The sequence below is a fragment of the Pipistrellus hanaki genome, assembly GCF_964339955.1.
Source record: "Pipistrellus hanaki genome assembly, chromosome: 14".
NCBI lineage: Eukaryota > Metazoa > Chordata > Mammalia > Chiroptera > Vespertilionidae > Pipistrellus > Pipistrellus hanaki.
In genome coordinates this window covers 40746480-40770687 of record NC_140516.1, presented here as the reverse complement: position 1 = coordinate 40770687, position 24208 = coordinate 40746480, and the positions used below count along the sequence as shown (strand labels likewise).

The window sequence follows — 24208 nt, the reverse complement described above, 5'->3', positions numbered from 1 at the left end:
GAAGGCCTGGGACCCTGATGTAGGTCTGAGTCCTGGGTGGATGTTTGGGTCCTGGGAGGGAGGTTCAGGGCTGGGGAGGGAGATCTGGACGGGGGGGGGGGGGGGGGGGGGGGGTAACAATGGCAATAATCACTTGGGTTTTCTCCTAATATCCCCAACCTGCCTTCACTGATGTTTGACTACCCCCAAAGCAACTTGTGTAGGATTAATTCAGCCCTTCCTGGTCACCTCCGCTGGCTGTGGAATCTGGGCAGGTTCCAACGATCACAGGTTATGGATTTCAACCCGCTAAGTACCACCAGGGTGGTGCTGCCCTCCTGGCCTCAGTTCCCTGGCGTCTAACACAGAGGTCGAACCAACTTCGCAGCTGTAAGCAGACTTTGGAAACTAAAGCGCCCTCTGCAGATAAAAGCATCCAAGTCCTCACTTCCCTTTGTGCTTAGGGAGAAAGGCAAGATGCCTTCGTTTATCGTGAAATTTTGGTGAGTTATCTTAAGCCTTTCAAGCCGAACAGGAGAAAAGGGCCGGCCCTTGTTTCTGTATTTATATTTCCCTCCAGAGGACAAAAGAGGTGGCCCCTGGAATCCAACTCCCAAACAACGCGCGGGCGGAAAGCGCACGGTAAGTGAGCATCCCCCGGGACCGGTTTTTAAGGGAGTCTTCCCGGATTCCCCGTTCCCTCTTCCCGGTTGACTCTGATGGCCAGACCCCGTCCCTCCTGGTGACCCTCCAGTTCTGCTGCCCCCTCCGGAGATCCTGGGGGGCAGGGAGGGGGTCCATGGACAGACCCCCGCGGCGGACCAGGGCCCGGCGTCCCTAACTCGCGCGCTCCTCCTTAAGAGGCTTCTGCGGCCGAGCGTTAGAGGCGGGTGTTTTGTTCTTATAAGGAGGAAAAGTTTCTGTGACATCCAGGAAATGAGTAACTGCGAAGCCCTTTAGTAGAGCGCGGCCGATGGAGGCCAGAAGGCGGGAGCAGGCCGGGGTGTCTCCGCCCCCGATCGTCTGATCGCCCACCCGGACCTCCGCTGCAAGCACAGCCCTCGGCGGCACCCAGGCCCTGGGGACCCCGAGTGCAGCTTCCGCGACGGCCAGCGGGACAAAGGCTGAAGGTAAGTTCGCACCGGCAGCTGTGAGGCTCTGCTCCCTCCTCGTGGGTGGAAGGTGGAAGGAGGCGATGGCCCTGGGGGCCCAGGCGGAGCTGCGCCGAGATGGCGTCTTGGGGCACGGGGGTGCGGGGCTGCATGCGGACGAGGTGGTCTCCTAGGGTCCCCAGGTTAGCGGCTGACTCTGGAGACCCTGCGCAGCGCCCGAGCCCACGGGGCGCATTGTCCTCTGCGGCTCGTGATGCCTCCTGGCGCGGCGCGGGGTCCCGGGTCCCACTCTCCAGCCCCCATCGCGGGCGGACTGAGGCCCCTCTTGCAGGCGCCCGAAGCGGGACCACGTCTTTGTTCCTCCTGCCTGGCGATCCGTTACTTTTCACCGTCCGAGCGGAGTCCTGGGGCTGAAAGACCGGCCGGCTCTCCTCCCGCTTTCTTCCCCCTCCTGCGAGGAGGGAGCAGGAGGGAAGCTTGCTTGTTCTTTCTCTGTTTAGAGTAGTGAAACTGGGAGGTTGCTGGGGCCGGATCAAGCCCCCACCGCTTCCTCTCTGAGACTCTTAGTGGAGGAGACCCCACGCCGCACAGAACTTTCTCTTGGGGTTGGCAAAGTCTCTGCCACCTGACCCATAACCTCATCCCAATCCCATGGCCAACCTTTTCCAAGTGTCTCCACCTTTCTGTGCCTCTGAAAACTCTGGGGCAGGGCTTCTCTTTAAAAAAAAAAAAAAAAAATGCTGCCCAGCAAGGGAATATATTTTATTCTCAGTAATAACACGTTGCTTTCCCCCCTCTGTCTGGTGTGAGAAGGAGACTCCTTTCAAAACTAGAAGAGCACCAGGTACTTGGCAGAGCCTGGGTCCCAGCCTTTGAGATCTCAATCAGTTTCCGAGTTGTATTCCATTTTCTTGTTCCTCTTTTGGATTTGACCAAGGGCCCTTACCTTTCATAAACCAGCTCTGCCTTGGAGAGGTTGCCAGGTAAAGCTGACTGGTGCCCTGTGCAAGTCCCTGGTCCAGGCTACATTGGCAAATGGCATGGCACACCGTAGAATTGCTGCCCTTCACCTCCTTACTGATAACATAATAGGCTGTGCTTCTGAGTCCTCCTTGCAGCCTCCTGCCTAAGTGGCTTTCGTTGTTGGCTAATTCCCTGTGTCTGCTGCTGCTGCTGCTGCTGCTCCAGGCCATTCTGAGCCTCGTGGTTTCCACTTGTGGGTAACCATGAAGTGGCTATCCTGACTCTGCTCTCTCTCTCTCTCTGGGTGGATGGAAAGGCTTTTGCTGGAGTGCCATCCGCTAGCTCCAGAACGGTCAAAGATGCAGCAGTTTCCAGCTCGAGCTGGTTACATTTCACAAGGATCTGAAATGTAACCAGATGCCATCTTCCCAGAACTTGTCACCTTTCCAGGAGGAATGGGCTCTCAGCTTCTGCAGTGCCCACAAGGAAAACAAAAAGGAGGGTATGTGGGTGGACTTTTTATCCAAGGGCAAGTTCAGGGAGAAACTTCAGGATGGAGACTTTTGGCAAACTTGTCCATCCGAGAAGGTTCTATCTGGGAGGAACCTAGTTTTGTATTTTTCTCTTTTGAACTCCTTGGGTCAATAAAGAGAAAGAAGGTGCTGGGGGGAGGGGCGCGGTGCTGTCTGATGGAGGGGGTACCCCTATTGGTGGAAGGCAGTGACAGCATCCTGGGCACAGAGCCCAGGCAGAGTAGAGTTAGTCCACTGGAGAACAGAAACTCCCTCCGTAATGTCTTTTCTGTCGAAGGATACTGCTGCCAAATGGGTACCTGTCCACCATGAGGGAAGGGGGAAGGGTGTGCAGGTCTGAGAGGTATGCTTGTGCGGGAGAAAGGAATGCACAGGCAATAGTTCCCGTGAGGATAAGAGGCCTGGGGCTCAGGGCTGTGACCTTCAGGAATCTCAAGTATTCTCACTTGAGAAAGGATTTGTTCTGCCCAGCCTCAGAGACTACTGGTTAGGAGAAGCAGGGGATGGAGCTTACTCAGAAGTCAGAAGGAACCGCCAACTAGAGCTCCTCAGTAGGCATGCACTGCCCATCACTCAGCAGAGACGAGTGGCCATTGACAGTGACCAAGGAGAGAGTCCTTTCAGAGGTTAAGCCTCTGTGACTCCATGCTTGGGGCTGAGAGTCCGTCAGTGGGGATGAAGTAGTAGGGCAGCCTGTGGGCCTTTGGGGGGAAGGCTTTAACCCAGAAGTGTCCTAGGTGGGGGCATGTGCACCCTGTTTTGTGGGGAGCTGAGGAGCAGGACCTTGTGTGTGCTGAGACCAGTCCATCTTGGACTCCCCTCTAATCCAGGCTTGCTGGGGAGGAGTTCATGGCCAGGATAATGCTGAGAGCTGATAAGAATAACCTCCAGGGCTGCTGGTAGCCTGTTCGGTCCTTGGTGAGAATTAGAAAAAGGTGCTCTCTCTATCGGCAAGAAGATGTTTCCTTAGTGCCATTCAGAAAAGGAGTCTCATCTTGACACAGCCTTGCACTTAGCTGGGCAAACTGCACGTGAGTTGGATCTATCCTCACCACCCTGCCGGGTGTTTTAGAGCAGTGCACCACCTATCCAGCCACACACAGCAGCCTTGATAACCAACAGTCACTAGGGACTTAACATTTCCTGGGCTTTTTTTTTTTTGTCCCCCTAAAAACCCTAAGTGGCCTGTATTAGCTTGTTTAAACTTCACCGTAGCCCTATGACAGTGGTCGGCAAACTCATTAGTCAACAGAGCCAAATATCAACAGTACAACGATTGGAATTTCTTTTGAGAGCCAAATTTTTTAAACTTAAACTTCTTCTAATGCCACTTCTTCAAAATAGACTCTCCCAGGCCATGGTATTTTGTGGAAGAGCCACACTCAAGGGGCCAAAGAGCCGCATGTGGCTTGCGAGCCGCAGTTTATCGACCACAGCCCTATGACATTAGGTATTGTTATCCCCATTTTATAGATGAGGAAACTAAGGCACAGTAAAATGTTCAGGAGCCTGGAAGCTGAGTCCCAACCACTGAGCAGCATTCCCAGCACATGAAGCAGGTTAAGCTTAAAAAACATTTGTTTGATGTCTCTTATGGGGGGAAAGAGGGAAGAGCAGTTGTCTTTTTGTTTCCTTATCAAGGGAAGAAATACCCACCCTCAGCTCAGACAGAGAAAGAGATAGAAAACTCATCTGGCAGAAGAAAGGCACAGAAAGAAAGAGGCAGGCCTGGCCTTGATGACTGATGGCAGGCCTGCCCCAAGCATCAGATGACTTCTCAATAACTGGGTGGTGTGAGGTGGCAAATCCAGTTTGGGGCCTGGCATGAGGGTGATGAGTAAGTGCCACTTGGGTGTGGCACAGAGGGAAAAGGCCACAGCTACACAGGAGCCCTCACAGGAGCACTCCCCCAGGAATGGAACCAAGTGGGAAGTGTCTAAATATGCTGTCCTGACACTTCCTACACACCGCTACCATCCGGTCCCATCCCCTTCCAGATCCTGTTCACCTGCAAACACTCTTCCCAAGTTCATTCAGGAAACATTTCCCAAAACTTATGCTTCACAGCTCCATCTTTATGATCACTTATTTTCCACGCTATACATCTCAGCACTTAATTAGCTGGAGTGGCACATTTTTCTACATACAGATGGACAGAGAGACAGCATTTTAGACAAACCAGGCTTCTCAACCAATAAGGAATTCTCAATGACTTCTTAAAATATATATTTTTATTAATTTCAGAGAGGAAGGGAGAGGGAGAGAGAAACATCAATGATGAGAAAGAGTCCTCGATTGGCTGCCTTCTGCATGCCCCACATTGGGGATCGAACTGCAATCTCCTGATTCATAGCTCAATGCTCAACACCTGAGCCACACCAGCCAGGCTCTTGATGTCTTAATGTCTCCTGGGAAGGGCTGGCCCAGCAAATCTTCATAAGGATAGTTTTTACCTGAATCATGAGACCCGTCCCAGGGTCTGGCTCTTAGTTGTGCCCACTCAGAAACCCTGTCTCCACAATTTCCAGAGTAGTTTGGACTTGGGCTATTGAGTCACCTTGAGAAAGCTCCCAGAAGTGGATGCAGATCAGAATGCTAGTTTATGAATTTGCAAGGAGATCTTGTGATGCAGACTGGATGCTATCTGTTCCCTGCATCCTGAGCAAGCCACGTGGGAAACCAAAGATTAGAAGGCAGCTTGAGTCTTGGGAGGCAGAGGGAGTTTTGAGGAGTGATGTCCAAAAGTATGCGCTTTGTTTGCCTCTGTAGACCTCTCACTAATGGAGAAATGCCTGCCAGGTAGACCAGTACTCCGGTCATCCTGGCTGAGTGCATTTCCTTGGTCAGTTCCCTAAAGTCAGTGTTTACCTGGTAGGATTTCCCCATTTTCTCTTTTTGTAATTTAGCCATTTTTATTTATTTTGCTTAGTTCATTATAAGTTTTAGCTCCCAGCCACTCAAGTTGCATTTGCATAAGTTTGACTACTGGACAGATTTAGGGTGGGAGTTTCAGGCCACCGGGGTAAAAGCTATATGCAAATCAAGAGGACAGTCAGGTGGCCTGGATGAGTCAATAGGTAGCCAACCACAAAAAAAAGGAACCTGGTCCCTAATCTGCACTGCTGCAGTGGGAGGTGGAAGGGGCAGGACTGGCCACCAAATGGCAGCCCCTGTGCAGCATGGAGTCAGGCAGTCCTAAGGCAAGTCATTACTTTAGCTCCCCCAGCCACCTGGGCATCCTGGTTGACTTCTTTGTATCGAAAGGGTTCTTCCTTATCTCTGCCCAGCCCCCCTCATGGCCCATCTTCAGTAAGCTGCCACCCAGGCAGGCTTGGAGGAGGGCAAACTTGGGTTGCATCCTGGCTCCACTGCTCAGTGGTTGGGTGTTCTCTGTATTGAGGCAACTGCTTTGACTTTTCCAAGCGTTGGTTTCATCCTCAGTAAGATGCATAGGGCATGCATGGAAAGAGCTAAGCACAGTGCCTGGCTCATATGAGCTCTTAAAAACAGTGGAGATCAATCGAGAATCTGCATTCTCTGCCAAACTGGGACCCTCGCTTCCCCATTAGTACCGCTGCTCCCTCCTCTGAGGTCTGAGCAAAGGACAAGGTCACAGGACCCAGGCCGTCCTAGACGGTGAGAAGGAGATCCTCAGTGCCCTTGTGTGCAGTTTGTTCAGAACTGAGGGCAAAGCTGCTTGTCCTGACCTTTCAACCAACTCTGGGAGAGGGAAGGTCAGGTTTGAGGCTTGGCCTGCCACAGGCAGCCAGGTGGGAGAGAAGGGTGAGAAAGGCTTCTTGGGAGAGAAAGAAGGTCATTTGGAAGTGCCCAAAAGGCCTACACGATCCTCCTCAGCAGTTTGAGACCTGTGATGTTTTCTAGTAGAAAGCACACCCCCCTCCAATGGGTTGGCCCACCCCATGACATCAGCAGAATGGAAGCACTCTGCTGGTGACATCACTGTTGCCCAAGGCAACAACACCTCCACCTTAAGGTAGATCAGGAGGAGCAAACAACCACCCTAATTGTAAGAAGCAGGAGCACAGAAGGCCTAGCATCACAGGTGTGTTTCTCAGAGGATGGCCAAGAAGAGGGAGGGGCTGCAGGGCCCAGATCTGGGTGGTGAGCCAACTGGGGGCTGGTCTTCCGGCCTTGGGTTTAGCCTAAGGGAATAGAGCTCAGTGCTGACCGCTGCAGTCTTGTTTTCTTCTCTGAGCTGTGACAAGGAGCAAAGAGCATGACTCCATACAGGCCTTCTGGGCCTCCCTTCTACACAGGGATGGGGACATCAGACCTGTGGCTTCCTCTTCTTCACCCTCACCCCCAACAAAAGTGAGAAACAAGGATGCTTAGGTCCTACTATGGGGGGTATGGGGCCTGACTGAGAGAAACCTTCATTCACTGATTGGGCAAGTATGTATTATGAACCTACGATAGGCAAGGCATTGTGCTAGGGATTCAATGGCCACATGTAACTGTGTGATTGTGTGACCGAACACACACAGAGAGGAGGAATGCCTGGAATCCACTGCCCCAGAGGTTGGGAATAGAAGCGAGGGCTCACGGGTCACATCTTACCCAGCTCTAGCACGCCCCTGGGAATTCCTGGTGGTTCAGTTAAACCTTTGGAATCCCTTCCTGCCCAGTAGCTCATGAAGGCATGAGGAGGTATCTGAGAATACATCTGTGTTAAAGAGGACGGCATAGGTGTCTTCTGCATCCTGCCAAAAGGAAAACCTGGGGACAGAGAGCATTGGGTAGAAACTCACTTGGCGATTCTGATGCTTGGTGGTTTGTGGTTTCCACCACGTCTCATAAGGAGATGCCTCCTGTTCTCCTTAAGGTAGAAATTCCTAAGCAAGGACCGTTAAATGCCAACACAACAAATGAAAAATACAGAAAAGGAAGAACGCCTTGCCTTAAAGAAAGGTAAAAACCTAGACGATGTGGTAGCTTTCCCTCTAAAGAGGTTTCAGAACAGGAATTCCCTTGTCTTTCAACTTGAAAGTATTCAATTAAAGTTTTTTCTTTACACAACTGGCCGTAATTTCAGATGCTCTAACATAGCTTCCCAGACTTCTGGCATATCAGTGGCTAAAGAAATGACCCTAATTTTTTTTTTTTTTTTATGAATGTAGCCTTTTCAGGGTTATAAATAAAAAATATTTATCATTATCAGAGAATGTTATTTGCAAATTATGCTTAGGAATCTGGTCCTCAAATCAGTTGTCATCTTTTTTAATTGCTGAGTGAATACATGGTCAAATTAAAAGGAGATCTTTTGTTCATAAAAGTAGAATAGCCTTTAAAAAAAAAAAAGTGTGTGTGTCGGGGGGGGGGGGGGGGAGGAGGTGGACCTTCATCCATTAAGTACCTACTCTGTCTGAACCAAGCCCCATCGCAGGGGCTCTGCATATATTTATTTCTCTTCCTCACAACAGCCCTTTGAGCTAGGTCCTAGTCCAGCTTTATAGGTGAAGACACAGGCTGAGAGAGGCCAACCTACTTACCCAGAGTCACAGAGCTTCAAACCCAGATCTGTGCCTCCCATAACCTTTGGCTCTTTCTGCCACCTCCGGCCTCTGCTGGACACCCTAGCCCAGTGAACGTAAAGGTAGCATACAGAACCTCACAAATTCTAGGTGTCAAGGGTGAGAAGGCAACAGGCAGAGATCACCTACGCCACGTTCTCTCTTGCTGTGACATGCTCAGTGATATTCGCTGACGGAGTGCCGTTTTCCTATCTGTTTAATGGGGGCAGTAGCAGCCAGCATCAGATAATATTCAGAGCACTTGAGATCCTCAGATGGCAACCCCTAGAAAAAATAACAAAGCCCACAATTTTCAAATGACTCACTTTCAGGTGGATAACACAGTGGGACGCTCACTGCTGGGGAGGAGGGCTCACCTTGAAGCCATCCTAGGCTACTCCTTCCTCCCTCCAGGCTTTCCCTGCAGAGAGTCTCCTATCAGCCAGGATCAAGCCAAAGGAGGGCGTTGCCATAATTCTGGCCCTACTTGTTAGTGCAAGACCACGTGCTCATAACAAACTGTTCTCCTGGGAGCCCGTTTCAATAGCCTTCTTAGCAGCAGACAGGGGACCCGCCTGAAGTTCATGAAAGGGTTCTTTGTTCGCTGAGACTTTGTTCCTGAGTCATTGAGGAGACAGGACCACAGTGTGCCTGGGTTAGAGGGTGTGGACGGAGAGCAGGGGATGCCTGATACCCCTGTGTGTTGCTCCAGAATGCCCGCAGGGCATCCATGCCACTTTCCTGATGGTCCACCCCAAACACCACGGCCCAGTGCCAGGAGAGCCCTCACTCCTGTTCCCTAAACCACTGTGGGGAGGGCTTCCCCATCCTTTTGGCTGAAAAGCCATTTCATGTCCCAGGTCACACTCCCGTTCTCTCTCCATTAAGTCTCATTCCCTGCTTCCTGCCTAAATTCCACCTAAATTGTCACCTGCCTTTCCCTAAGCAGTGAGAAGAAAGCCCATAGGCCAGGTCACTGAGCAGCAACATGGGGAGACTGAAGACTTGAAGATTAGACAGTCCTGGGTTTGAATTCTGGCTCTGAGATGTTGAATGAGTGGCCTCACCTCTCTGTGCCTTAGTTTCCTTATCTGTGAAATGGGGACAGTACCTCCTACAGAGCTTTATTGTGACATAAAGCATTTGCCCAGTGCTTACATCTGGTGTGTCGGTTGCTAACCCTCCCGTGGGTGACAGGGCCTTGTGGCTTGTTGGGTTTTCTCACTTGCTCGTCACTGTGCCTAGGATTGCTTCTCTGCTCCTTCGTTTACCTGAATCTCATCAGACTCTGCAATCTGCCATTCACCTTTCATTCCAAGGACAGGGTTTCAGGGAGAGAGGCAGCGGTGGGGTCAGATAAACTGACATGGGGGTTCAGTCCTGGGCCATTTTCATGGTAAATGCTGGTGGTGAGTCAGTCTGCAGCTACATGGAGGCCAGCCAGGCTCTGGTCTGTCTCCAGGGCTGCGTCTGGAAGGGATGTTGCTCACATTTCCCAAGGCACTGACCGCAGTTGGCACTTGGCTTTTCTGACCATGGGGTGCCTCCCAGGAGAAAAACACTACCAGTTACTTCACCCAGGACTTCCCACTCTACTCCTGTTTCGGATTCTTACTCTTGGAAGTGAAGGCAATAGGTTCTTTCTTAGGCCTGACTCCATTCATGCATCCATTCAGCAAGCATGCATGGCGCTCCTGCACCTTTAATGCCGGGCAGCAGGCACCAGCACTGGTTTGTCCTTCTAGGAGCTCAGCGGGAGAGGAGGAACTTTCAACGGATGCTGCCAGGCTGGAGTGGGGAGCTATGAGTTTCCCGGGACCCAAGCTTCCTGCTCCAGCTCTGTGGCAGCCCCTGAGGCCTTTAAAAGAGAACATGGAGCCGAAACCGGTTTGGCTCAGTGGATAGAGCGTCAGCCTGCGGACTGAAGAGTCTCAGGTTCGATTCGGGTCAAGGGCATGTACCTTGGTTGCGGGCACATCCCCAGTAGGGAGTGTGCAGGAGGCAGCTGATCGATGTTTCTCTCTCATCAATGTTTCTAACTATCTCTCTCCCTTCCTCTCTGTAAAAAATCAATAAAATACATTGACAGAGAGAGAGAGAGAGAGAGAGAGAGAGAGAGAGAGAGAGAGAGGGAGAATAGAGGTTGGGGGCCATGTCCCCAGATCCTGGAGTTGCTGCAGGGATGTTGGTGACCCTCCTCTTCGCAAAGGAGTACCTAAGGTGCACTCTGTGGGATTTAACAAATTAAAAGGAGGCCTGGCGCTATCGCCAGTACCATAGCCAATACCATGTCCCTTCCAGGGCACTGCCATGGGACTTCCATGCCATACGTAGGTTCTGTTTCCATATCTTGAATTGGGAGATTCAAACACAGGGCTACCATAGGGAAGCCTCTGCAATGGGATAAGCTCCTCTGAGCCTAAGAGCTTTGGCTGTTTCTTTCTGGTTGGCCTTGGGGCAGGAGTTTGTCCTGGTGAACTTGGCAGTGTCGGTGGCTGCTCGCTGCCCGCCCCACTGTGCACCAGTCGTTGGTTCAAGGACACCTACTATTGGTCAGGTGTCACCTCCGGCAGAAGCCAGGGCAGAGCGTGGGCATCACTCGCCTTCACATTATCCCTGTGGCTGGAAAACGATGTGGTTGTAGGTCAGTGTTCTGGGAGGGTGTCTCTGTGCTCATAGGTGATTCTGGGGTAGTTTTGCTGCCTGTACCTGGCCTTAGCTCAAGGCCCCTACTTTCCTTGAAGGACAAGAATTGGGTGCGGCCCTGCTGTGGGAGGGCAGGCCGATGCCTGGCCCTGGTGTTCAGTCCCAGGCCCCTGCAGCAGGGCACACAAGCCAGGAAGCCGACCACAAGCTCTTAAGTATTTTACAGAGGGCTTGGCCTCCCCCTCGCCTTTGTGTCTCTTGCTGTTTCCCTTTATTAAGATGAAAGGGGTTTTAGATCTCTGCAAGCTCCCAGCATGAGTGTGTGTGTGTGCTTGTCTATGTATGTATGTGTGTGCATGTGGGTGTGTTTGAGTGGGTATGCATGTGTGCGCCTCTACACAAGAGGCCCACAGTACTTCCCTTTCTCCTCACCCATCTCCCTCTCTCTCCAGCCTAGCTGGGGCCCAGGCATTGTGTCAGGTACCACACAGGCAACAGGGAAACACGGCTCAGGATTTCTCGGTGTGGGGGCCCGAATCCCCCTAAACCAGGACGTGAGTAAGAGGTGTGAGGCAGAGAGGGTGGGCGGGGAAACTGTCTCTGCTGTGGCCGTGGAAAATCCCTGGGGCCCGTTCCCCATGCTGAGCGGCCTGGCTGTCTCTCTGAGCTGGGCTCTCCTTGTTCCCACCAATGAGGAAGGCGGCTTGTGGGTACCGGCAGTCTGTTTAATTCCATCCACCCCAGCCCTTCCTGAGAGCGGGCAGCGGGTGTCCAGGGGAGAACGTTGTGTCCCCTTCGCTGTCCTTTGTATTACTCTCTGGATCCTGCTCCACCCGCTCAGGTCTCCTTCCCATCAAGCCGGTGTGTTCGCTGTTGTCTGGAACCTGTTTCTGTCCCTGACCTCCCTGCCCAGCAGCCAAAGTGTGGCTGGTCCTGAGCATTCGCGGCTCTGCTTGGGGGCGTGGGTGGGGGTGGAGAAAGAGGGCAAGTTTGGGGTGCCTTGGCATGCCTGCCCTGAGGTGGGTGTTCATGTTCCCTCCTCCGATGTGCAGGTGTTCTTGTGGGTGAGATGGGGCCACCGACAGGGAAACTGAGAAATACAAGCTGAAGACAGACACGTCTGAGGGCTGCTTCACCACGTAGCACCGTGTTCAGTTGTTAGCACGCCCCTGTGATTTCAGGTCTAGAAGTCTCAGATGGGAATTGGGGGTCCAGGGAGGCCCTTTGGCGCACACTTGCTGCAGGGACCGCTCCTTCCTAGAACGGAGCCTTGAAGCAGGCTTTCTGTCGGAAAGTGGGTGTGTCTAGCAAGCCGGGTATGAGCATACTGGTGCGTTCCCAGCTTCTGGAGGGTTCCCAGGATTGCAAATGCCCTGCGTGCTGTGAGCAGGCAGCCCTGCCTGTGGTCTCTGCCAGGCACTCTGGGGAATGGCAAGACAAACAAGCCCTGCCTGGCCCTGCCCGGGGAAGGCAGCAGTGGTATGAGACCAGAACTCAGGAGCTCATCTGATGAAAGCGCAGGACGGGTCACGGAAGAGGCCTGGCCTGGCCTGGCCTCCAGCTCCTCTGCCCTGTTCCTGCTTGTGTGGCCTCGAGGGGTTGCTCACCCGCTCAGTGCCTGGGGCTCCTGCCTGGGAACTCGGCTCAGGTGAGAGAGCTGCCGAGGATGAGATACACCTGCACAAGTGGCCGGGCGCTGCCTGCACTCAGAGGGGCTGCACAAATACTTCTCCCTCCACCACTTCTGTCCCTTTCAAGAAAGGATTTGTCTCAGGAGTGGGTGGGGGTGGGGGAATGGGAGTGGGGGCAGATCAGGAAGGCTCCTGGAAATGGTTTCTGAGATAGGCTCGCTGTGAGGTAGGGTTTTGAGCACACAGACGTGAGGTGTGGCCGTGGTGCAGGGAGTGGTGGGGAAGGACAGGAGGTGTTTGGGGACAGTCGATAATCTGAAGTGGCCGGGTTGACCGAAAGGAGTCAAAGGGTCCCCTGAAGCCGGTTGGAGCCAGGCCATGAACATCAGGCTCAAAGCTCGGTCCTGTTGGGAGAAATAGGGACCCTCCGAAGTGGGGGAGGAAGCCCCGCAGAGCCGGGGAGTCTGCTTGTGGTGCCTGGGATAAGGGGAAGCTCAGAGAAGCTGATGCCACAGGTCCATGCTAGCCAGGCCCGGGAGCCCCATTCGTGTGGCATCCCCAGGCTGGGTACTGGAGGTGGGGAGAGCGGGGTGCATGGAGCTTTGAAACCGAGTTAGTCTCCTGGGTCTGCTGTGACAAAATACCACAAACTGGGTGGCTTTGAAAAACGGAAATGCGTCCTCTCACAGTTTTGGAGGCCAGATGTCTGAGGTCAAGCCACCTGCTACGCCACACACCTTGCAAATGCTCCAAGGAAGAATCTGCCTCCATCTTCCATTGCCTTTTCCTCTTGGTCTCTTTCCTCTATCTCTTTATAAGGACACTTGTCATTGGATTTAGGGCCTGCCCGGGTAATCCAGACTGAGTTCAGCTCAAGATCCTCAATCTAATTGCATCTGTAAAGACCCTTCCTCCAGATAAAGTCGAATTCACAGGGTCTGGGTATTAGCATTTAGATTTATCTTTCTGAGGCCCACCATGCCACCTACTACAGTGACTGTTGGATTCGAGGTGCCCTAAGGAGAATGGGGAGTGTGGGACTGAGCTCCGGGGAGCCTGTTCCTTGTCTCTTGACCTGCAGACCTCCCTGTCATCCCTTAGCCTCTTCCCCTTCCGCAACACAGCCTGGCCAGGCAGTCTGTCTTTCTGCTCCAAAGTCGCTGTGATTTTCTGCGACGTCCCGTGGGTCAGGGCCTCTGCGGTGGGGAGTCAGCATGGCTGGACAGGAGGACCCCATGTCCTTCCTGGGAGATTGATGGCTTCCCTGCCCTCTACCTCCTCTGGGACAGGAAGGATGTGGGCTCTCCCACCCACGTCGGGGAAGTCCAGGCTGCTGTCCTTCCTGTGCCTGGACTGGCCAGCTGCATGACCCCAGTCCAGAGGATGGGATTGGCATCCTGGTGACTTCTTGGAAACCCCTTCCTCTTCTGAGAGTGGGCCTTGAGGAACCTCAGTGCTTTGGTGGATGGGACCGGGCACCCTCTGCGAGTCTGGCCAGTGTGGCCAGGGGCGGCGCCAGCACTGTTCACCTTAGTGAGAAGGCCGCTCCCCTCACAGTGTATACCTTCCCATGGCCTCACCGGGCGGCCCTCCTCCACTGGGCATAGGGGTGGGCATCTCCTCTATGCTCTCTTATTCTGTTCCTCCGCCATCATCAAGATCCAGTCTTGACCCCTGGGGCTTTCTGAGCCTGGGTTTCTGCTCAGTCTGCCTGGGACCTCCCCTGGGTTAGAGAGGGGCAGGGGGCTCTGGTTCTCGGGTCCTGGGGACCACTGACTATAGTCTATAATATCAAGTGCTCCCTAAGGCAAGGTGTCTTTCTCTCTGTTTCTAGTCCCTGGGAAGACCATGGGGAAGACAGTTCTGTAAGCCCTGTGCACAGGCCTGGCACATAGTCAGCACTCATAAATGCTAGTTATGGTTATTCTGAGGGTGGCTGCTGGGGCCAACTGGTAGGCACCGGCCAGGAGGGTGGCGGGCCAGAGGAAGCTGAGCCTGGCTGGAGGCCAAGCCTAAGGTCCTGCCTAGTGGGAGAGGTGGAAGGTGACTACAGGGATGCAGGGAGGATTGCAAAGATGTTGAGAAGGGGAAGTACTAGGGGCCCAGAACTGCACCCTTTCTACCCACTTTCTCAATTATTTTGGCCTGGGCCTCTTCCTTCCTATTTCCTCACTTCCTTTTTTTGCCTTCCAAATGTGGGCTGTTAATGAAAAACATCATCACTTCCACAACTTCTGTCTGTGGGAGTCCCTGTGAGGTTGACAGGTGATATCCAGCCTGCCTGGACCAGCTCTCCCTCCACCCACCTGCCCTCAGAGTCAAATGCATCCCTTCTTTAGGCCTCGGCTTTCCCATCTGTGAAATAGGGCATAGGTTAGCATAACTAAATCCTGACACTTGAATTTTTGGCGTTATTACCCCCAAAGAGCAAAACTCCAGCACAAGGCCAGGCGCACAGTAGGGCTTCAGCCCAAACTTATCAGCAGTTGGGTTGCCCTTGGCCCCTTCTTTCTCCAAGGGCCCGAAACCTAGGCAGTGAGAAAGGGACCCAAGTCATCCCCCCTGGGGTGAAAAGTGCTTTCTCCTGCCCTCAGCCCACCTTCTTTATTCCATTTTGTAAGAAAGCACATCAGCTGTTCCTTTGGGCTCAGAGGATGAGGCCAGGGCCAGGGCTGCCTTTGCTGCTGTAATTAGCAGAGCTAATGGCACCTGACAGGCTGGGCCTGGGGCAGAGCCTCGGAGAGCTCCAAAACCTGGGCTTCAGTGACACTCCGGAGCCCCGCCCACCTCCTCCCCGGAGGCCTTCCCTGCTTGGGCAGGGGTGAACTCAGACCTGAGTGGGCATTAAAACCACGTGGAGGGCTTGCAAACACAGGTGCTGGGCCCAGCCCTGTCATTTCTGATCAGCAAGTCTAGGATTGCACCGGACAATTCGCATTTCTAACAAGTTCCCAGGTGATGCTGGGAACCACCTTTTGAGAGCCACTGGTCCAGCAGGACTGCTGGGTCACTGAGAAAGGGGTCCTGGGCACCCCTACTGTTGAGGCTAGAGTCAGTCAGCCCTGGGTCGGGGTAGGTGGGCGTTTTGGGGTAGGAAGCATATTGAACACATCATGGGGTTGGACACAGGCTCCCACTGTTCCCAGTTTGTCATAGGAATTCTGTCTGGAAGAAGGCAGGGAAGTGGATGTGGAGCTGAGCAGTTTCACACCCCCATCTCCCCAGGAGGTGGGCACGGGAAAGCTCTACAGACAGGGAAGGGTCCCGGATGAACAGGAATAAAACTGTCTCCTCCTATTGCTCACACACTATTGATGCCCCACTGCTCATTCTGCCCTGTGACTCATTTGGTGGCTGTCCGCTTTCCCATGTGGGCTGTAGTGTTTTTACTGGCAAGGATCATGCTGCAGCCTCAGCACACAGTGTGTTCCTTGCGCACAGTGGGGGCTCTGGAAACCTAGCACCGCGGAGAGAGCTTGGGCTGTGCAGGTAGAGGCAGCAGAGCAGCTGGGTCTCAGCCAGCTGTGCCTTTTCTAGCTGTATGGCAGGAAACGCACCTCGTCTCAGGCTTTGGTTAACTCATCTGTGAATAGGGGTAGCCCACTGCTTAGAAAGCTACAGGGGTCACTGTGTACAATGCCCAGCACATCCCAGCAAGGGCTTGTTGAACGGAAGCATGTCACTGACAACTCTTAGTGGCATTCACTGGATTAAACTACGGTGGAGGTGCTGGAGGGCTCTGGGGGGGACCCAGGAGTGAGGGACCCCAGGGAAGGGAAAAACCACCTTGGATTTCTCCCCCAGGGTCTGGCCAGGCTCAGAGTAAACAGTCTGAGTAAATCACTGGTTCTGGCCAACCACCTGCAAGCCTCTGCCCCAGCCCCCGCGGCCCCGTGACCCTGGCCCTTTGCCAGGCTAAGTTTAGCGGTGACCTGCACGGGCTGCCCTGCTCTGTGGGCAGGGGCCGGGGTGGAGAGGAACTAAGCAGGCTTCCTGCCGGCTTCCTGGCAAGCAGATAGGCCCAGCCCTCCGAGTGACCCGGGTTTATTTTCAAAGCCAAACCCACCCACTGGATATCTCAGATCACGTGTGTGGGGCAGCCTCTTACTAGTAAAGGTTAGAGCTTTGGGCCAAGGAGGAGGGGGACATCCTTGAATTGGAGGAAAGGGGTCCTTTGGGAAGAAGAGAGAGAGAGAGAGAGAGGAAGAGAGGGGGGGGGGGTTGTGAGAAGCTCCCAGCTACTTGTCCTATCCCCATAGTCTCTGAAATTCTAACTGCCCAGATTCCCTCCACTCATATTTTTGTCCCCATGGCCCCAGGGCAGTGTTCCCGGTGACTTGGTTTGGGGAGGGGAAGGAGCGAAGGCTTCAAACTCACCCCAACTAGTAGGCACTGAGTGGCAGCGCCAGCCTGCGCAGAGGTTAACAAGGAACAGAATGACTGCTGGGATCCCCTCTGATCCCTGGGAGGGCGTTGATGGTTTAAGTGCGGAGTGAGTCAGCGGGAACTCTGCCTCCAGGAGGATCCAAGGCTCAGCAGGCTTCTCCCCTTTGCTGGGGGGCAGGGTGGACGGAATGGTGTGCCAGGAACAGCCATCCCCAGGCAGTGTTTGTGCTTTCAGAGCACTTTTGAGCGTGTATTCCTCCACGCCCTGGGTCTTGGGCAGGGCCGGTGCGCTTAACAAGTGACAAATAGGCCTATGGAGGCCCAGATGGGAGGGGCCGATGCTGTCAGGTACCTCCCCTTGGCAGCGCATGCAGGGGTCTTCAAACTACGGCCCGGGGGGCCACATGCAGCCCCCAGGGGAGTCTGATCCTGCCCGCCAGGTTTTTTGGGCAGTGAGCGCAGCCAAAGTGTTACAGTAGGAATTAGTAGTTCATATAGTCCGGCCCTCCAGCTCTCTGAGGGACTGTGATCTGGCCCCCACTTTAAAAAGTTTGAGGATCCCTGTTAAGCGCTTGAGATGCATTGATATGCATTATCTCACTTATTAACTCCATCTCCCTGTGAAGGAGGGATTGCTGCAGAGGAGCCCAGAGAAGCCAAGTGACTGCCCAAGGCCACTCAGCAACGAGCAGAGTCAGGTTCAAGCCCTGGCCCCTCTGCTCCTACCGCCCAGGCTCCTCCCACTGTTCCCCTCAGGCTCCTGTCCAGGTCTTGTTTGTGACCCTGCTTTTCACAGTGTTGTTGTGGGCTGCCTGCATCCTGCCAGAGCTCCTCCTAGGGGCATCTGTATGGCCCGTTCCATCGTGAACCCCTGCGGGAAGGTTCATCTGCTCTTCCCATTCCCATCCCAACTCCCCCTTTACAAGAAAACTTGCTCAGGGGCAAGCATTTTGCTAAGTGCTTTCTGTGAATTCTCTCAATCAGGCTTTACTGTAGATATAACATCCCACTTTATAGATGAAAAGACTGAGTTTCTGAGAAGTTCAATGATTTGTCCAAGGTCACCTATGTAGTAGGTGCACGTGGTGGGTGCTGACCTAGTCTGTCTCCTCCAGAGTCCTTCCTGTTACCCACCTCATCCACGGAGTCCATTGCTCCAGTGGGTTTGGAGTTGTGAACCTTGCTGCCCCAGGACAAGGTGACCCATATAGCCCTTTATCCTCCTGCAGACACCAACACAGGGAGCCCTGTGGAAGCTTCGGGTAGAGAGGACTTCCTAGTCAGGGCTTGGCGATGGCACCACTCCCCAGCTGGTGGCACCCTATCCTGAGTTGACCTGGAAACCAACCTCCTGGGTTGGGAGTTGCCAAGGGCTATTACTGTGACTTGTCAGGACCTGCTGTGCCCAAAGGTGTATGACTAAAGGGGAATTCACATTATCTCCTCACTGGCTGCTGCCTGGTATTCTAGCATTAATACTCCCTTATCTTAAAACTCGATTCACATGAATCCGCCAGTCTCATGGCTTTGCTTTGGACCTTCCATTGAGGTTTCTCTAATGTAGAAACCAGGGCTGATCTCAATTACTTAACAAGCTGCTCCTTGTCTGGGTTCAGAAAAGCTGGCTAACTGCCCCCCCTGTCCCCTTCCACTGTGACTTCCTCCACTTTCTCCGGTCCTCTACTTCCTCCTCAAGTGGAAACAACCTGTTTGCTTCCTGCTGACACATCCAGCTGTGTACAGCGTGGAGTCACATCTGGGCAGCAACTCAGGTCATTTACATCCTGACCCTGCCAGTAGGAATTGCAGAGGGATCTTAACTTGGTGACAGATAACCTGCTGCTTGGCACCATTAGGGTAAGAACCAAAACAGGTGGTTTCCGGGGTGCAAATTCAAGATGAGAGAACGGACTCAGACACCTCGAAGAAGCTTCTATCAGCAGGTGTTGGCATGCACCAGGGGTGCAGTGGGAGGAGCTCTCTGCATTCTCTTTGTTGTTCAACAAGGATCTCATTTGGCCATGTGCTCTCCTAGCTGGGGTCTCAGGCAGGAAGGACAGCCGGGCTAGTGTAGAAAAGGCCCATTGTCATTTCTCAAGGGTTCTGCTGAGAGAAAACAAGGCCTTACGCCAGGCCTGCACTGTAAGACAATGCTTTTCAGGCTTTCAAGTGGACGGGCGATTAAAATGCAGATTGTGGTTCAATAGGTCTGGGATGTGGCTGAGATTTGCACTTGTCGCAGACTCCCAGGAGATATTGCAGCTGCTGAGTGCGAATGGTGATGATGGGAAAGGGTTAGCCCTTCCCCAAAAGTCCCTTGAGATAATAAATAAGTAAAAATTTGTTTATCCTAGAGGAACGGAGTATCCCCTTTCTCTATCACGTTCAGATGACTCACGGTAGGAAAACCAATGACTGGTGTGTCTCTAAGATTGTCCTGGGAAAAACCCAAATTTGGGGTGGGTCTTCCAGATTGGAAGCGTTTGCAGTAGGGAAAGATAAGGGCTCAAAACTGCTGCAGAAGCATAGCTGTTCAATGAAAACAGTGTGCACCGTTCACTGTGCTGTGTGTGCCGTCTGCATGGATCACCACATCCATCAATGCAGTGACTCTGAGTGCCATACTTCCCTGGTGTACAGTAAGGAAATGGGCTCAGAGATGTGGGTTAACATGCCCAATACCACCCAGCCAATCAATGACAGGGCTGGCTTTGGAACCCAGCCCTCGTATCCACTGGGCTTTACTGCATTGAGGAAAGATGCATTGCCACACAGCATTCGTTTGGGGAAGAAGAGGGTATCTTATTGAAGACTATTTGAGTTTCAAGTGATAGAAAAACAGCTCAAACCAACTTTGTCATAAAGGGGAGTTTATAGATTTATATGATTTAAAAGCCATAGGCGCCAAAACCAGTTTGGCTCAGTGGATAGAGCGTCAGCTGCAGACTGAAAGGTCCCAGGTTCGATTCCGCTCAAGGGCATGTACCTTGGTTGCGGGCACATCCCCAGTGGGGGGTGTGCAAGAGGCAGCTGATCGATGATTCTCTCTCATCGATGTTTCTAACTCTCTATCCTTCTCTCTTCCTCTCTGTAAAAAATAAATAAAATATATATTTTTTTAAATAAAAAATAAAAGCCAGAGGCAATGGCTTCAGGCAGAGCTGGATCCAGGGGCCCACTCTCCTCTATGTTGGCATCTTAGGCAGACCCTGCTTTGAGTAGCTAGGAGCCAACAGCTACCTCCATCTCCCATTGACCCGGATGGAGTCATGTTCAGTCCTGAACTAATCACATGGTGGGGGTGGGGCCTAGTCTCGGGCCTGGTGATAGGCACCCCTGGAGCTGGGGGTGTTTATTCCCACCCAAGTCATATGGACCGAGCTGTAAAGAGTTGGTTCCCAGGGAAAGTGGGGTGCCGCTACCAGAAAGAGGACTGTCTGGGCAAACAGCAGAAGTCCATCTCAGTGGGTCATTCAGTCAGCATTGCTGGGGTGGGTCAGTGCTGTGGCTATTCTCCAGGTCGGCCTGTAACACCGAGGAGATGGTGGGTGGAGCGCAGGGAGAACTGTAGGACATTCTCACATCAGCAGGGCAGGGGTTGGTGGGAGGGTCCAGGGAAGAAGCGGTGTGGAGGGAAGCTTGGTATGATGGTCGGTCTCCTTCTGTTTCCAGGAAAGCTGCCACCATGGCACTGGGGCTCTTCCGGGTGTGCCTCGTGGTGGTCACGGCCATCGTCAACCACCCGCTGCTGTTCCCGCGGGAGAACGCCACGGTCCCCGAGAACGAGGAGGACATCATCCGCAAGATGCAGGTGCTGGAGGAGAAGCTGCATCTGGAGCAGCTGCGCCTGGAGGAGGAGGTGGCGCAGCTGGCCGCCCAGAAGGAGGCCCTGGAGCGGGTGGCCGAGGAGGCCCAGCAGCAGAACGAGAGCCGCACGGCCTGGGACCTGTGGAGCACCCTCTGCATGATCCTCTTCCTGGTGATCGAGGTGTGGCGGCAGGACCACCAGGACGGGCCCTCGCCCGAGTGCTTGGGCGGGGACGAGGACGAGCTGCCCGGCCTGGAGGGTGCCCCGCTCCGAGGCCTCATCCTGCCCAACAAGGCCACGCTGGACCACTTTTACGAGCGCTGCATCCGGGGGGCCACGGCGGACGCCGCCCGCACCCGGGAGTTTGTGGAAGGCTTTGTGGATGACCTGCTGGAAGCTCTGAGGAGCCTGTGCAACCGGGACAGGGACATGGAGGTGGAGGACTTCATCGGCGTGGACAGCATGTACGAGAACTGGCAGGTGGACAAGCCGCTGCTGTGCCACCTTTTTGTGCCCTTCATCCCCCCTGAGCCCTACCACTTCCGCCCAGAGCTCTGGTGCTCCAGCCGCTCGGTGCCCTTGAATCGCCAGGGCTACGGCCAGATCAAGGTGGTCCGGGCGGACGAGGACACGCTGGGCTGTATCTGTGGCAAGACGAAGCTCGGGGAAGACCTGCTGTGTCTCCTCCATGGCAAGAACCACTTGGCACAGCCCACCAGCGAGGCGGAAGAGCCCCTGTGTGCCAGAGGCTCCCCATACCTGGACACAATGCAGGTCATGAAGTGGTTCCAGGTGGCCCTCACCAGAGCCTGGCACCGCATCGCCCACAAGTACGAGTTCGACCTGGCCTTTGGCCAGCTGGACACCCCGGGGTCCCTCAGGATCAGGTTCCGCTCGGGGAAGTTCATGCCCTTCCACCTGATTCCTGTGATCCAGTGTGACGACTCGGACCTGTACTTCGTCTCCCACCTTCCCAGGGAGCCCTGTGGGGGGGACCCGGCCTCCAGCACGGACTGGCTCCTGTCCTTTGCCGTCTACGAGCGGCACTTCCTCCGGATGACGTCGAAGGCACTGCCCGAGGGCGCCTGCCACCTCAGCTGCTTGCAGATCGCCTCCTTCCTGCTGTCCAAGCAGCGCCGCCTGACCGGCCCCAGCGGGCTGGGCGACTACCACCTGAAGACGGCGCTGCTGCACCTCCTGCTCTCCCGGCGGCCCGCCGACTGGAAGGCCGGGCAGCTGGACGCCCGTCTGCGCGAGCTGCTCTGCTTCCTGGAGAAGAGCCTGCTGGAGAAGAAGCTCCATCACTTCTTCATCGGCAACCGCAAGGCGCCCGAGTCCCTGGGACTCCCGGAGGCCGTGCGCAGGGCCGAGCCCCTCAACCTCTTCCGGCCCTTCGTCCTGCAGCGGAGCCTCTACCGGGAGACCGTGGACTCCTTCTACGAGATGCTCAAGAACGCCCCGGCGCTCATCAGCGAGTACTCCCTGCACATCCGCTCGGACCACGCGAACCTGCCCCCGAAAGCTGTCGTCCGGTAGAGCAGCCGGGACCCCGAGGACCGAGATGCAGGGCATCCCACGTGTCCACGCCCCCAGGGGCATCCGCAGGCCCTGTCCTGGGAAGACGGCGGGCTTCGTTGGGCGCCACGGCTCAGCCTGACAGAGGCCCTGTCCTGGGGGAGGAATAGAATTCCAAGCTGGAAGCCAGTTTGCTTTCATGCCATCGGGGCCTGCTGGTGACGCTGGTCTCTGGGTTTAGGGACTGAGCCTTTGCAGCTTGCTTTTGGGTCATCGCGAATGGCCGAGATGAGGACAGAGCACTCTATGGACGTGGACTTAGAGATAATGCAGCATCAGGTTGGGTGTAATTCTCTTTGCATCCCAGGTCCAGCCTTTACTTAAGTATCCACAGAGGATGGAGGGAATGCTGATGGGGTTAGTGTCTCCAGGAACCCTTGGCCCCAGGCATCTAGTAGGGACAGATACGGGAATTCACCACCTTCCATCCACAGCCTGCGCAGCCTGTGACTGCCATTTTTTATATTATTCGGCAAAAGGACCTAGTAGAGATGCAAGGCCCCGAGTGACTAATGTCCCCATTGCACAGAAGTGGGTACTTGGGGGCAGAAAGAAGTTCATTTTGCTACTTTTCAGCTGCATGTCTTATCCAGGGTACACCCCCTTTTCGCTGCCCCTTTCCCCCAGCGTGCTGTGCCCCACGCACCATGGGCACCGCATACCATGCTAGGTACCAGTTCAGTGGCCCCTCACCCCTCTTTGTTCTCCCCACAGCTAGTAGAGGAGGGCAGGCACTAAAGGTAGACGATGATAGAGAAAGAGGGGCACAGGATGACTGGGGTGAAGGCCAGCCTGGCACCCGGGGTGCTAGGATCTGGCTTGCATTCTGGCTTCTGATGCCCAGTCCAGGGAAAGTTGCAGAGCTGAGAGGTGAGGATGCCGTAACCCTGAGTCCTCCTGGGAGCAGGAGCTGCTGTGGAAACCCAGCTCCCAGACCCAAGACCCCCTAAGACCGTCTCATTATCCTTTCTGGGAGGGACTTGCTGACTGCACAGACGACTGACACCCTGAGAATCCAACAGGGGCTCGGCTGACTGGAAATACACAGACAGCACTGGGGGCACAGCCCCAGGCCTCAGGGAGGCCACCTCGGCATGCTGAGGGCACCAGAGCCTGCAGTTGGAGCTGGCCTCTGTCTGCAGGCCCGGTTCAGGAGGGTTGGGAAGCCATTCCTCCTCCACTTGTGGCTTCACTGGTCCTTTGGGATTTCCTCTCTTGGCATCGCCTCATTAACCCTTGCAGGGAGCGAAGGAGGAGGCAGGAATGTGTGTGCCTTCACCAGCTCCTGGTTCTCCCTCCAGGGTGAAAGCTGGCTATGCCTCCCAGACAGCAGACCCAGTTCCACGGGGTATCGGGTTCACCACAAACTGAGGAGAGGATATTGTCCCTGCCCCAGGAGCGCTCTCACCTGGCCTCAGAGTGCTCATGATGGACAGTTTGCCCGACAGGGTTAATGGAGCCGGGAGGCTCAGCCACAATGGAGCATTGAAGTCTGTGGGAAGCCTTCCATGTGAGCTGGAGTTAGACAGAGCAGTGCTTGCATCTGCCCTCCCCAGGCCCTCCGTGGCTGGGACCAAACCTACCCACGTGGTCTCCAACAATAGCCCACACCCCTCATTCTACTGGGATTCATTTCCAGAATCAGGGTGAATTTCCTTATTTATTATACCCTGTGCCTTCCCCTGCCCCCTTCATCTTCATCTTGTGCTTGGAGGAGACCCCGCCAACCAAGAACCGGCCCCCAGAGGCCAAGACCAAGCCAGACACTCCCTTGGCTTCCCCTTTGCTTCCAAGAGAACATTCACTGAAGAAAAAAAAAAAAAAATACCTTGTCTATACAAAGAAGACGGAACTCAGCGGGAAAAAGGGGCTCTTTTATCCTCCAAGGCAGCTTCTGAAGCAGAAAGCAGCAAGGCTCTTGGTGTTTCTTGCTGCCTTATTTATGTTAATGGAAGAATTAAATTCTTGCAAGGAGTAGAAACTGGTCACAGTGTTTGTTTTTACTTCTGGAAATCTGAGAGGTTTCCAGGGCAGAGTTGGAAAA

General features: G+C 54.2%; 1 protein-coding gene across 4 annotated transcripts; it reads left to right on the top strand.

Moving 5' to 3' along the window:
* Nucleotides 1–325: 325 nt before the first annotated feature.
* On the top strand, nt 326–24149 carry ITPRIP (inositol 1,4,5-trisphosphate receptor interacting protein). 4 transcript variants are annotated; one of them, XM_084903543.1, is made up of 4 exons: nt 326–482; nt 560–621; nt 888–1109; nt 20454–24149. In XM_084903543.1, the coding sequence occupies exon 4, from the start codon at nt 20467–20469 to the stop codon at nt 22123–22125; it is 1659 nt and encodes a 552-aa protein (XP_084759669.1). In that variant the 5' UTR covers nt 326–482; nt 560–621; nt 888–1109; nt 20454–20466; the 3' UTR covers nt 22126–24149. The 4 variants fall into 4 exon arrangements, with proteins under 4 accessions (XP_084759669.1, XP_084759670.1, XP_084759667.1 ...); XM_084903544.1 differs by having other exon boundaries at nt 326–625; nt 913–1109; XM_084903541.1 differs by having other exon boundaries at nt 326–625.
* Nucleotides 24150–24208: the final 59 nt, after the last annotated feature.

Excerpts from the sequence above, each read along its gene's own strand:
- ITPRIP (XM_084903543.1), top strand. The coding sequence starts at position 20,467 with ATGGCACTGGGGCTCTTCCGGGTGTGCCTCGTGGTGGTCACGGCCATC.